General features: G+C 36.8%; 1 protein-coding gene across 1 annotated transcript in view; it reads left to right on the top strand.

Annotated features, from left to right (window-relative positions):
- Positions 1-6,897, top strand: part of ZNF280B (zinc finger protein 280B) — a 9,079-nt gene extending 2,182 nt beyond the window's left edge. The window contains exon 2 of the mRNA XM_011384714.2: positions 5,221-6,897. Coding sequence (XP_011383016.1) covers positions 5,302-6,897 — 1,596 coding nt within the window. The 5' untranslated portion in view covers positions 5,221-5,301. The remainder of the gene's footprint in view (positions 1-5,220) is intronic.
- Positions 6,898-12,113: the final 5,216 nt, after the last annotated feature.

Genomic DNA, 12,113 nt, shown 5'->3' with positions numbered 1-12,113 from the left:
ACTTTGTATTTGTTGTTTCCTCTGCTGGAGTACTCTTTCCCAGATATCCATAACCATGTCATGTAAAAACTTGCCTTCACGCTACCTGGCCCATTTCCTGCTTTATTTTCTCTCTAGCATTTATAACCGTTTAAAATTTTACATATACATAAATATATTTAACATATAATAATGTTTCATGTGTTCTATTATACATTACATGTAAAAAATATAATAATACATGTAATAACATTTTATATCTATATTAAAAATTACTTTCCAGTAACTCCTATTAGAATGTCAGCTCCCTGAAGAAAAGGGTCTTTGTTTGGATCACTGCTGTATCCTCAGTACCTAGACCAGTACCTGGCATGTGGTAGGCTCATCAGACTTTTGAGTGCGTGAGCTTGTATCCAGATTCCTCTCAGACACCACCTTGATGCTATCCCCTCTCCATTTCTCTGTCAGTACTGTGCAAACTATCATTTCATTCATGTGTAAGTTCTCTGTTTCTCGGCCTTTTGTGAACAGGGATGTGTTTTAATTCTGCTCATTCGATATGTTTTATAGTTATAGTTCACTCAAAATAGCAGCCATTGAAACATTGCCAAACTTGTATGTATGACCACACATAGAATGATCATCTTTTCATAGATAAGTTTCTCCTTAATTAAAAAAAAAATTTTTTTTCCTCCCCGATTTTTTTTTTTTTTTTTTTTTGGACCCAGAAGTTACAAGGGGATATTACCTTAGGGTCAATTTGTTATGCCCCAAAAAATAATAATAGTGACTTTCATCTTTTGGCTTCTTAAAACTTTATAAATGTGGGCGCAAGCTATTTTAACCTTATCCTTTGTAAGTTCCGTGTAAACTACTTGTATACCTAGGTCTGTTCCTCATTCTTTCTCTTAAATGTACAAATTAATCAGCCAGTCATTTGAATAACGTCGAATAATACAATTCTGAGAGTTTAAGCATTAGTTCTGTACATTCAAAAACAAAATATGAATGATCTGAAGAAGTCTTACCAGGATTTTTCCCCCGGGAGCTTCCCAGTGGCAGGGAGATATTAGTTATGTAGAGATTCATCACAAAGCCCATCTGGCCTGCATGGAATATACTCTCACCACTTCCCCAACCTCCAGATTCCTTATAATTTGGTTGACTAATTTATCACCCAAAATGGGATATTTTTAATAGTGAAAAGTGGCACTATTAATAAATACACAAGGACAGCAGGTTAAACTGGAATTGTCCTGGTCAAACCCAGATATTTAGTAAGTCTACTTGCAGTCATGTGCCATTTAATGGAGTCACTTTCTAAGAAATGCATCTTTAGGCAATTTTAGTCTTGTGAATATCATAGAGTGAACTCACACAAACCTAGATGGCATAGCCTACTATATACCTAGGCTATATGGTATAGCCTGTTGCTCTGTAGGGGAGGTAAATAATTTTCCCTTTATCCTTCTGGGCTATTGGCTGAGACATCTCTGTAATAACAGATTAACAGGAAAAAAAAACCCCAAAAGTTAGTAACACGTATACCTCTTATATACATGGAATAGACCAGGGAAACTGAATAACTTGCCAGTATGGGTGAAGACACCATTGTAAATACCATCTTCAGTTGAAGACAAAAGAAGACCTTAGGAGTAGAGGAGTTAGTTTTGTGAGGTGACCAGGAAAAACACAGTAAACAAGGGTAAGGTTGTCAAGCAGTTTAAGTCCTTGTCTTCTCTATTAATGAGAGTTTCTAGAGGTGAGGTCTTTCCCCTCTTCCTGGTACAGCCAGGGAGACATCCTTACAAGAGGAGATTTCCCTTACAAATATAAGTGTCTTTTACAAAGGGTAACTTCTTGGTTTTCAGAGCTTCTCCCATGTCTTCTGTTTCTTAAAATTAACCAGCCTATGATAATCCTTATGCCAAATGGATATTTTAGAGTGACAGATTCTGTTTCCCTACAGCTCCTAGGCTACAAACTTGTATAGCATAGGTAGTTGTAACACAAAGGTATTTGTGTAATACATTGCACTATGACATTACAACAGTCTGTGATGTTACTAGGCAACAGGAAGTTTTTAGCTCCATTATAATCTTATGGGACCATTGTTTTATATGTGGTCTGTGTTGATCAAAATATTGTTCTGCGGTGCATGACCGTATAATTAATTTGGTGTTCTAAGTCTTTAGCATCAGAGAAATATCCACTCTGCAAGAAGATAATTCTTCCTTCCTTGGTAGGTATGTCTCCCACTACAAATTGATAAATTGATCCCTAGCTTAACTCTCTTTATTGACTAGATTAGTTTGCATTGTTACCATAATTCTGATTACCTAACTCTTGTTACATGAATGAAGTCCCCTTAAGGGCTTTGAAAATTTAGCATCAGTTGTTGGGATGTGGTGGTGGGGGGCGGGTCACATAGTCTATTGCTAAGCATTTTTTCTTTAATCGAAGTATTATTCACATACCATAAAATTCACTCTTTAGAGTCTAAAGTTGCATGATTTTTATTGTATTTACAAAATTATACAATCTTTACTGATATCTAACTCTAAAACATTTCATCAACTTTAAAACCATGTATCCATTAGCAGTCACTCCCTGTATTAGTTTCCTGTGGCTACTATGACAGATTAACAAAGATGGTGACTTAAAACAAGGAAAATGTATTTCTTCTCAGTTCTGGAGGCCAGAAATTCGAAATCAGTATTACTGGACCCAAATCAAAGTGATGGCTGAGCTGCATTACCCGCCGACACTCTAGGAGAGAATCTCTTCCTTGCCTCTTCCAGCTTGTGGTCATGGGTGGAATTCCTTGGCTTGTCTTTATATTGCTCTCTCCAAGTGTATGTGTGAAATCTTCCTCTCTTACAAGGACACATACGATGCCATTTAGGGTCCATTTGTGTAATTCAGGATAATCTCCCCATCTCAAGATCTTTAATTTAATCATATCTGCAAAGACCCTTTTCCCAAATCAAGTAACATATACATGTTTCAGGGATTAAGACTTGATATTTTGGGGGTTATTATTCACCCAACTTTGGCTCACTATTCCTTTTTTCCACCAGCCCATGGTAACTACTAGTTTATTTCTGTCCATATGGATTTGCCTATTCTAGACATTTTATGTAAGTAGAATCATAAACCATATGGTCTTTTGTGTCTGGCTTTATTCACTTAGCGCGTTTACAAGGTTCATCCATGTCATATATGTATAGTGGTGCTTTATTCATTTTTATGGCTGAATAATATTCTGTTGTATGGCTGGCTATACCACAGTTTGTTTATCCATTCCTCAATTAATGGATGTTTGGATTGTTTGCAGTTTGTGGCTATTATGAATAATGCTGCTGCGAACATTGTTTTGCAAGTTTTTGTGTAGAGTTATGTTTTCAGTTCTTTTTGCTATATACCTAGGAGTGAAATTGCTGGGTCATATGGTAAATATATTTAATTGTTGAGGTACTGTCAACTGTTTACAGCAATTGCACCAGCAATAAATGAGGATTCCAGTTTCCCCACATCCTCTGCCACACTTGTTTCTCTTTTTGATTATAGCCAATAGTGGGTATGAAGTTATATCCGATTGTGATTTTGATTTATATTTCCCTAATGGCTAATCATGTTGAGCAGTATTTCTTGTGCTTATTGACCAGGTATATTTCTCTGGTGAAATAGCAGGCGATGTTATGAAATTAAGAAAATTATTATAAGGCTGGGTCATGTGACTGAATGTAGGGTAGATAGAGATGTGGCAGTTTTAGATAGGGTTGTCAGAGTAAGTCTCAGGGAGAGCTAAGTTTGGACATGGACTTGAAGGAGATAGAAATGTTAGCCATGATGGTATCTGAGAGACAGGAATTTCAGGCAGAAACTCTGAAGGGAATGTTTAAGAAACAGCAAGGGAGCCACTGTGGCTAGATTAGAGTGAATGAACGTTAGAATAGTGGGAGAAGAGATCAGAAAAGGTACCAAGAGTGGAAATGGTGGCGAGTGTCTATAAATCTTTGACTTTTCTCCATTCTTTAGAAATAGTCATGTCTTTTGACAAAGAGCAACCTTGGTTTAATAGTATTCCCATCCTAGACTCCCAGAGTCCTGAGGGTGGTGAGGAGACAGCCATGCAGGTACCTGGATGATGAGCATTTATATTAGAGAGACAGCAAATACAAGGTCCCTAAGCAAGGTAAAGTGTTTAGTGTGTTCAAGGAATAGCAAGGAGGTTAGTGTGGCGAGAGCAAAGTGGATGTGGAGAGGAATGAGGTAACTGCAGGGTGGTATGCAGGGCTGGAGGTATGTGTGGTCTTGTAGGCCTTGGCCCTTTACTGAGTGAACCAGAAAACCATTAAAGAGTTTTGAGCTGAGCAGTGATAAAATCTGATTTGTTTTAATAGAATCACTATGCCATGTGGAAAAGAGACTGAAGTGGGGTAAGGGAAGAAGTACCGTTGGATTTAAGTTTAGTCAGTGGGGGAAGTCAGGACCAGAGGAAGAAATTTAAGAGACATCAATGAATGGATTATAATTAGGGCCTTGAGTTGGGATGAGATTATTAAGAGTTCATTTAAAATTTGCTAGGCATATGCTAAACACTTAACATTGAATTATACTGTTTATTGACTAGGTGTAGGTTATTCTTAGCCATTTGATACTTTTCTATAATAATATTTATGAAATTAGTATGTGTGAATCAATTGAGATATGTGCATTTAATATAAATATTCCTCCAATTCTACTACAAAGCAAACTGCCATTGAATAGTTGGTGCTTTTGAAAAAGAGCTTTTACCTTAAGTCTAAGAAATAAGAATTTTTGCCTTTAAGATATAGAAACACATTTAAAAGTGATAAACTTGCCAAAGAAGATACAGCTGATGTGTGGTCGACTTAGAATTCCATGTTAATCATCTCTAACTCCAAAGCCCATATTTCTAAACACTCTGCAATGGTACCTTTGTAAAAAAAAAAACAAAAAAAACTTGTCATTTACATATGATTTTGCCTAGTGATTAATTGTTGTATTTTTTTTTTTAATAGAAAAGATCATAATCACAGGACAAAGCTATGATTCTAGAGTCACACAGACTTGTAATCAAAGTTTTAAGTTGTCATTTATCCTCTTTGGTCTCAGTGTCCTTATGTGTAAAATAAGGATATTTATAACTATCTTAGAGTTTTGGAGAGAATTAGATGAGTTAACACATTTTTTTCTGTACTTACTGATGTGTAGTGTGTTTGTACGTAGGTGGCAGTTTATATAAAGGAAGCGCTGAGACTTGTGGCCATACCCTTCAGGAATAAAAAATTAGAAATGGAGCCACCATGTATGTTATGTGAGGAAGAACAGGAGCCAGAACCACAGAAGAGCATAGAAGAAACCAAACAAGTAGAGGAAGAAGATGCTGAGCTGATCTTTGTTGGGGTAGAACATGCAAATGAAGATGCTGAGCTGATCTTTGTTGGGGTTACTTCACATTCAAAACCAGTCGTTTCAAACATTTTGAACAGAGTCACCCCAGGTTCATATTTAAGGAGAAAAAAGTATGGTCACTTCAGAAAAGATAGAACTCACAAATTGCAGCCTGTAAGTCATGGGACCCCAACATCAGAAGCAGTGGCTGTCCTGCCCGTTTCTGAATCTGAATCAAGATCGACAGATAGTCCTATTATTATCGAGCCTTTGTCTAAACCTGATTATAAAAATAATTCACCACAAGTCGTGCCTAATAGCTCTTCAGAGTTATGTTCTCCTTTGAGAACATTCACAAGTTCATTACAGCATCCGGTAGGAGCAGCACTTTCTGTAGGAGGTATGAATAAAACTCCTTGCACATCAGAGCAACTTTCCACTTCTGAGATAAACAGTGTAAATCCCAAAAGGCCTAAACTCAGTGATGGAATCATTGTGGGCTGTTCTTCAACTTTGTCCCCTTCAGGTATCTTTCATACAATGACTACTCAGCAAAGCACACCCTCAAATGGTGTTCATACCTCATTAAACCCTTTTCAGAATGGAGCACCTTTTCCAACAGCTTTTCCAAAGGACAGTGTGACAAAAATAGACTTTTCAAGTCTCGCAAGTCAAAATAAGACTGTTGATCCTAAGAAAGGAAATCTGATCGTGTTACTTCATGACTTCTACTACGGACAGCATAAAGGAAATGGGCTGCTAGAACAGAAGACTCACACAGCCTTTAAATGCTTCAGCTGCTTGAAAGTTCTAAAGAATGTCAAATTTATGAACCACGTGAAGCACCATTTGGAACTTGAGAAACAGAGGGGAGACAACTGGGAAATCCACACCATCTGCCAGCACTGCCACCGGCATTTTCCCACTCCCTTCCAACTGCAGTGTCACATCGAAAGTGTACACACCGCCCAGGAGCCCTCTGCTGTTTGTAAAATTTGTGAATTGTCATTTGAAACAGATCAGGTTCTTTTACAGCACATGAAGGACAATCACAAGCCTGGGGAAATGCCCTACGTGTGCCAGGTTTGCAATTACAGATCGTCGGCCTTTGCTGATGTGGAAACACATTTCAGAACGTGCCATGAAAACACTAAGAACTTGCTTTGTCCATTTTGTCTCAAAAATTTTAAAACTGCAACACCTTACATGTGTCATTATAGAGGACACTGGGAAAAAAGTGTTCACCAGTGTTCCAAATGCCGGCTACAGTTTTTAACTTTCAAGGAGAAAATGGAGCACAAGACCCATTGTCATCAAATGTTTAAGAAGCCTAAGCAACTAGAAGGATTGCCTCCTGAAACAAAAGTTGTTATTCAGGTATCACCGGGACCTCTTCAACCAGGGTCAGTGGAAGTAGCATCCATTACTGTGAGCACGTGTGATTCTGAACCATCACCCCCCAGGCCTAAAAGTAGAATTTCAAAAAAAACTCATTAATTCTAGTTTCAGTAAATCTAAAGGAAATATTTCATTCTGCCAAAACCCTGGAAAAACAAAAAGTACAAACCATATGTTATTGAATAGCTTGAAAAATAGTGAAACCAGTGGATCATTTTTGAGTTTTTTTTAAAATTCATGAAATACAGTATTGTTCGATCTGAATGTTGAGATTGTTATTTAAAAATATATTACCTAGTTTTCATGTAACTATCTGGCTTAACACAAAAGGTGCTTGTGTGAGTATATGTATGTGAAAGAAAAAAAGTTGGTAACCTATTTATGATTTTGGTACTTCATGTTACTAGTAAGTTTGAAAACTCTTCTTTCTGTATATAGAATCTGTAGAGTATTTTAAGTATTAAGTACTAAGTTTATTTTCTACTTTTTCCATGCCTTGAAGATTTCAATATTAACTCTAGTCATTCTGGAGTGGCTTTGTTATGGCACGGTCCAGTTTGCTGCTGAACTCCCAGAAGTGCCTGTATAGTGTTGGCCTGAAATAACCTGGCTCTGCAAGCCTGGATGTGGAGAAGTTGAGGAGAAGTTGTGGCATGAGTGGGACCAGAATGTGGAAGGTTAGTCAATGGAGAGCAGTGGCGCTCTATTCTAGTTGAGAGAGAGGCACACATTCACTCCAGTCTTGGAGCCAAGGCAGAAGGAACACTGTGTCAGAGTGTCTTTTTCCTAGTTCAAGAGCATCTAAGGAAGCAAAACTATTACAATAGAATGCTTATGTTTGGGGAGCGGACCCTACAGGCATCAAACAACCACAGTGTGTCATTGGCTTCAGCTGGAGAAGCAGAAGTAGCTAATAGAATGGGGCCTGGTGCCAGTAGACCTTCTGTTGAATGATCAGCAGGGGAATTCGATTTGTTCCCTCCCCTCTCCTTTCTGGCTGGCCTTAAGTCAGGTTGAATGAGCCATGTGCCTGGAAACCAAGCAGTAAAGGAAGTAAAGTTTCCCAAGAGAAAGAATCCCCGACATCCATAGTTTGAACTGTACTGGACACATAATTTTAACAGAAAAGGGCCAAACAAGTTGCATCTGTTCATTTCATGGACTGAGTTAAACTTAGTTCTCTAAGTGTTAAACTGGAATGGAGGTTGTCCAAGAACAGTAGGTACAGTGGATAAAAATAGGCCAGGGTGACTGACTAAAATTAAGCCCATTATAGGGCTTTTCCTTATATTTTTCTGTGTACCTGTATCTTGCCCTAATTGAATATGTGAAGTTTGCAATTTTGTATCTTGCCTTGGACATGAATGTACAATAGTTAACAGTTATTATTCTCTTGTGTGTATAATTTCCTATTTTTTGAAATTAATACTGTTTGGATCTTACTTGACACACTCCGATGTGCAAGAAATGTCTCTTTTATTTCAGTAAGTATTAGGTCTTAGAGTTATTGTCCTTGATGTAATCTCTCCACCTATCTAATATATTGTGGGGGAACCTTTTTTTCTTGCCATCTCTAAGGGCTCTTTCACAGAACTGTGGAGTACCCTCTGAGTATTGGTTTCTGAACATCAGTGGCCTTGGCTGCTTCTCTGAGTTCCCAGAGTATAATCTCCCTTGGTATGTTCTGGTGCCATCCGTTCTTCCACCCCCGACCTAGCGGCCTCTGTGCACCACTCAAAGACTCTGGGATCCTGGCTATTCACTGAAGCCAGGAGAAAACTCTCCTTTCTCCCCCTTGTTTTCTCCTCCTCCTTAAATGCATCTTATCTCTCCCCAGTCCTTTGTTCCTTCCTCAATCTAGTTAAATTCCTTAAGCTTTCACAAAAAGCTGGGAAGTGATAATCAAGAGCTTAGCATCCCTCTTAGAATTGAGGAGGAAAGACTACAGATACAATATTTGTGAGTATATTGTTTATGTTTTAGATAATTTCCTCAGTGTACATTCTGTTGTATTTATTTGCTCAATGTTTGATTGATTTGCACTTTGAACATTTTACTAGGCCTTTTCAGTTAGTTTGCTTGGGCCTAGGCACTTTGCTGAAATTTCAGCCTGAACTCTTATTTAGGTGTAGAAAAGTAGGTGTGTGTGTTCTACTTGTTCTGGTCTCAGGTAGAAACTTCTGTGTATAAATAGATCTCCAGAATTTTGCATACTTATCTTATTCTGTTTTATGGTAAAAATATAAAATGTTGTGGTTTCTTAATTTTATCAACACTATTACTGTTGTTTGCTATTTCACTAAAGTATGCTCCTTAAGAGTGCAAATTGTTATTTATTGCCAAGATTTCAGTGATATGACCCCTGCCTACCTCCTTTCTGTTTTTCATTCTCTGCCATGCTACTCTACCATTTTCTCTACTGATGCACTATTTTTGATACACTGGCCTTGCTTTTCCTCAAGCAAATCATATTTCTTCCCAATCCAAAGACTGCAGCTGCTGTTCTCTGTCTTAGAACACGCTTCACTTAGACCTGCATGGCTTCTACCTCGATTAATTGTTTGACACTTCCTTTGGTTCATTGAACTTCACCAATGTTCTTAAAATGGCACTGACAATGAAATCGCTCACCCCCACTTCCCCTCCTCCAAAGGCACTTTATGTCTCCCGTCTCTTTTCTTCCCTCTCTAATCTAGTTAAATTTCCTGGGTTTTCACAAAAACCTGGGAAGAGATCATTATCAAGGGCTTTGCTTCTCTCTTAGAATTGAGCTAGCTTGAGTCCATTTCTGTGCCTGCAATCAAAAGAAAATTAATATAGTGAGTTGAGTTCCTTCAGGAGCTTTCTCTGTTTTGCAGTTGATACCTCTAGATTTTTAAAAGGCAATGTTACTTTGTTTTGTTTACAGATATATAGAGTATATGTCAAGATTACTATTTTGTTATTACCCTTTGTGAACTTCCCTGTCTATTTTGCTTGCTTGTTCCTTCAGATAAAATTTATTATTTTATTAATGTTGCCAAAAATTGTAAGTAAAGTAGCAATTATAGTAATAAAATGTTTTTTTGAAAAACTGTTTTTGTTATTTGTCTTTTCACCAATAACATGGCAAATGATCAGTTTTTTTAAAATTATTTTAGTATCACTAAAATTCTTTGCCTTACTGCTGTTTGTGTTTATTTCTAATCTTATTGCATTAGCCAGAACTTCTAAATGATGATATGAAAATGGGCTATCTTGTTCTTGGGGTTTTAATGAGAAATACTTTACTATTAAAGGTAGTGAGTACATTGCTTAATGAATTTCTATTTTTGTCTTTAGAATCTTAAAAGAATCATTATTTAGTTCTATTGGATAGTTTACAACATCTATTGAAACAATAATTTATTTTTTCTTTACTAACTCAAGATTTTTCTCAGCTGTATTCACAACTTTTCTATTAGAAATCTTCCTTTCCTATAGCAAAAATATTTCCATGTGGGGTTGAATATTATCCTTTCTACTCAGAATCTCATTCTCTTTCCCATTTCTAATATTGAAATGTGTTTATTTCCTTTTTTCTTAATTAGATTTGGCACAGTTTTATTGATGTTTCCGATTTACCTTTTCTAAGAAGCAATCCTTGATTTATTATCCCAACTAAATTTGTTTTTGTTATTCTTTTTTTTTTTTTTTGCCTTAATCCATTGTATACCTACTATATTTAGGATTTTTTTTTTTTAATGGTCTTTTATTTTAAAAGCTAATTTTTCCCTTTGTATTAAGGGATTTAAGATTGCCTGCTTTGTTTATAGTTTTGTTTGAATTCCAAATATTTTGATGCATATTTTCATTTTTATTAAAGTTTTAATTCTCTACACATTTTTTGTTAAGTTAACTATAAAGATTTTAAAATTTGCAGGTTGAATGTTTTAATCTTAATTTACAGTTTTACTGAAAATTTATAGTTTTCCTTGGAGTTTCGAGGGTGTGTGTGTATACACTGACATGTCTATTTATATATACATCCTTTTCAAATTACTACATGAGTTATTGAAAAAAAGATGTTTTTTGTTTCTATAGTTAAAATATGAAATGTTTTAATCTAGAAATTTATCCTCTCCAAATGAATATTATATAAAATGTAAAGGTATGAAAATATTAATTTGTGAGTAATTTCCAGTAACAAAACAGAAATGTGAAACTATTCTTGACACTTGTTGAAGATGGTAAGAAAAACTTTACAAGGGAGGACTACTACAATGGGGTTTGTAATGTGGAAGAGGGATTGAGCTTAACTCTGAGTCCAGCAAGAGCAAAGTTGGAACAGGGTGGTGTCAGTAGATGAGAAATAACTACGAAGAAACATCAGAGGTAAGGTAGATTCTGGCTAAACCAACTTAACAGGATTATTGCTGAAGACAGGCCAGAGTGATAAGATATCGAGGGTGGGGAATAAGGAATTTGATCAGATATCAAGGGTGAGGATTTTCCCCAAACTGACCCAGCAGGATTATTGCTAAAACTGGACCAAACAGGAAGAACCACTGGACTAAAAACAGAGTTCAAAGTTGGGAATGTGCTATCTATTGCTGTATAACATTACCACAGAACTAACAGCTTAAAAAACATTATCTCACACTGTTACTGAGAGCTAGGAATTCAGGAGCAATTTAGCTGGGTGGTTCTGCATCAGGGTTTCATAAGGTTGCAGTCACCTGAAGGCTTGACTGGGACTGGAGGATTTGCTTCCAAGGTGGCTCACTCATATGGCTGATGAGAGGACACTAGTTCTTTGCTGGCTGTTGGGAGAAAGTCAGTTTTGTCACGTGGGCCTCTCTACTGGGCTACCTGAGTGTTCTCAAAACATGACTAGCTGGCTTCTAGAGCAAGTGATCCAAGAGAGTGAGCAAGTAGTCTGCAATGCCTTTTATGACTGAGTCTCAGAAATTTCGCTTTATTATTTCCACAATATTCTATTCATTAGAAAGGAGACATTTAAGTCTAGCCCACATATCAAGGGGAGGGTAATTAAGCTCTACCTTTGAAGGTTACTAAACTTTCTGCTACTACATAACTCCTTTCTCTAACATCATATTTCTTTTAAGCCGCACAAGAGCCATCTCAAATTTCAGGGTTTTTGTTTGTTTGTTTTTTTAACAAGGCTTGTACTTAAACTTTCCTCAAAGTCCTTTTGAGCACTGTCCAGTTCCCAAACTACTCCCATATTTTAGGTAACAGTATTTCTTTTTTTTTTTTGGGCGAGGCAACCCTTGGTTGCCTCACAGATTGCAAGGACCTTGTCAGTTTACAATCCCTTATTTTTTTATTTTTTA

This window comes from Pteropus vampyrus, unplaced genomic scaffold (assembly GCF_000151845.1).
Source record: "Pteropus vampyrus isolate Shadow unplaced genomic scaffold, Pvam_2.0 Scaffold618, whole genome shotgun sequence".
In the NCBI taxonomy this organism is placed as follows: domain Eukaryota; kingdom Metazoa; phylum Chordata; class Mammalia; order Chiroptera; family Pteropodidae; genus Pteropus; species Pteropus vampyrus.
Note: the sequence above shows the minus strand (reverse complement) of the source record. Positions and strands in the feature narration are given on the sequence as shown.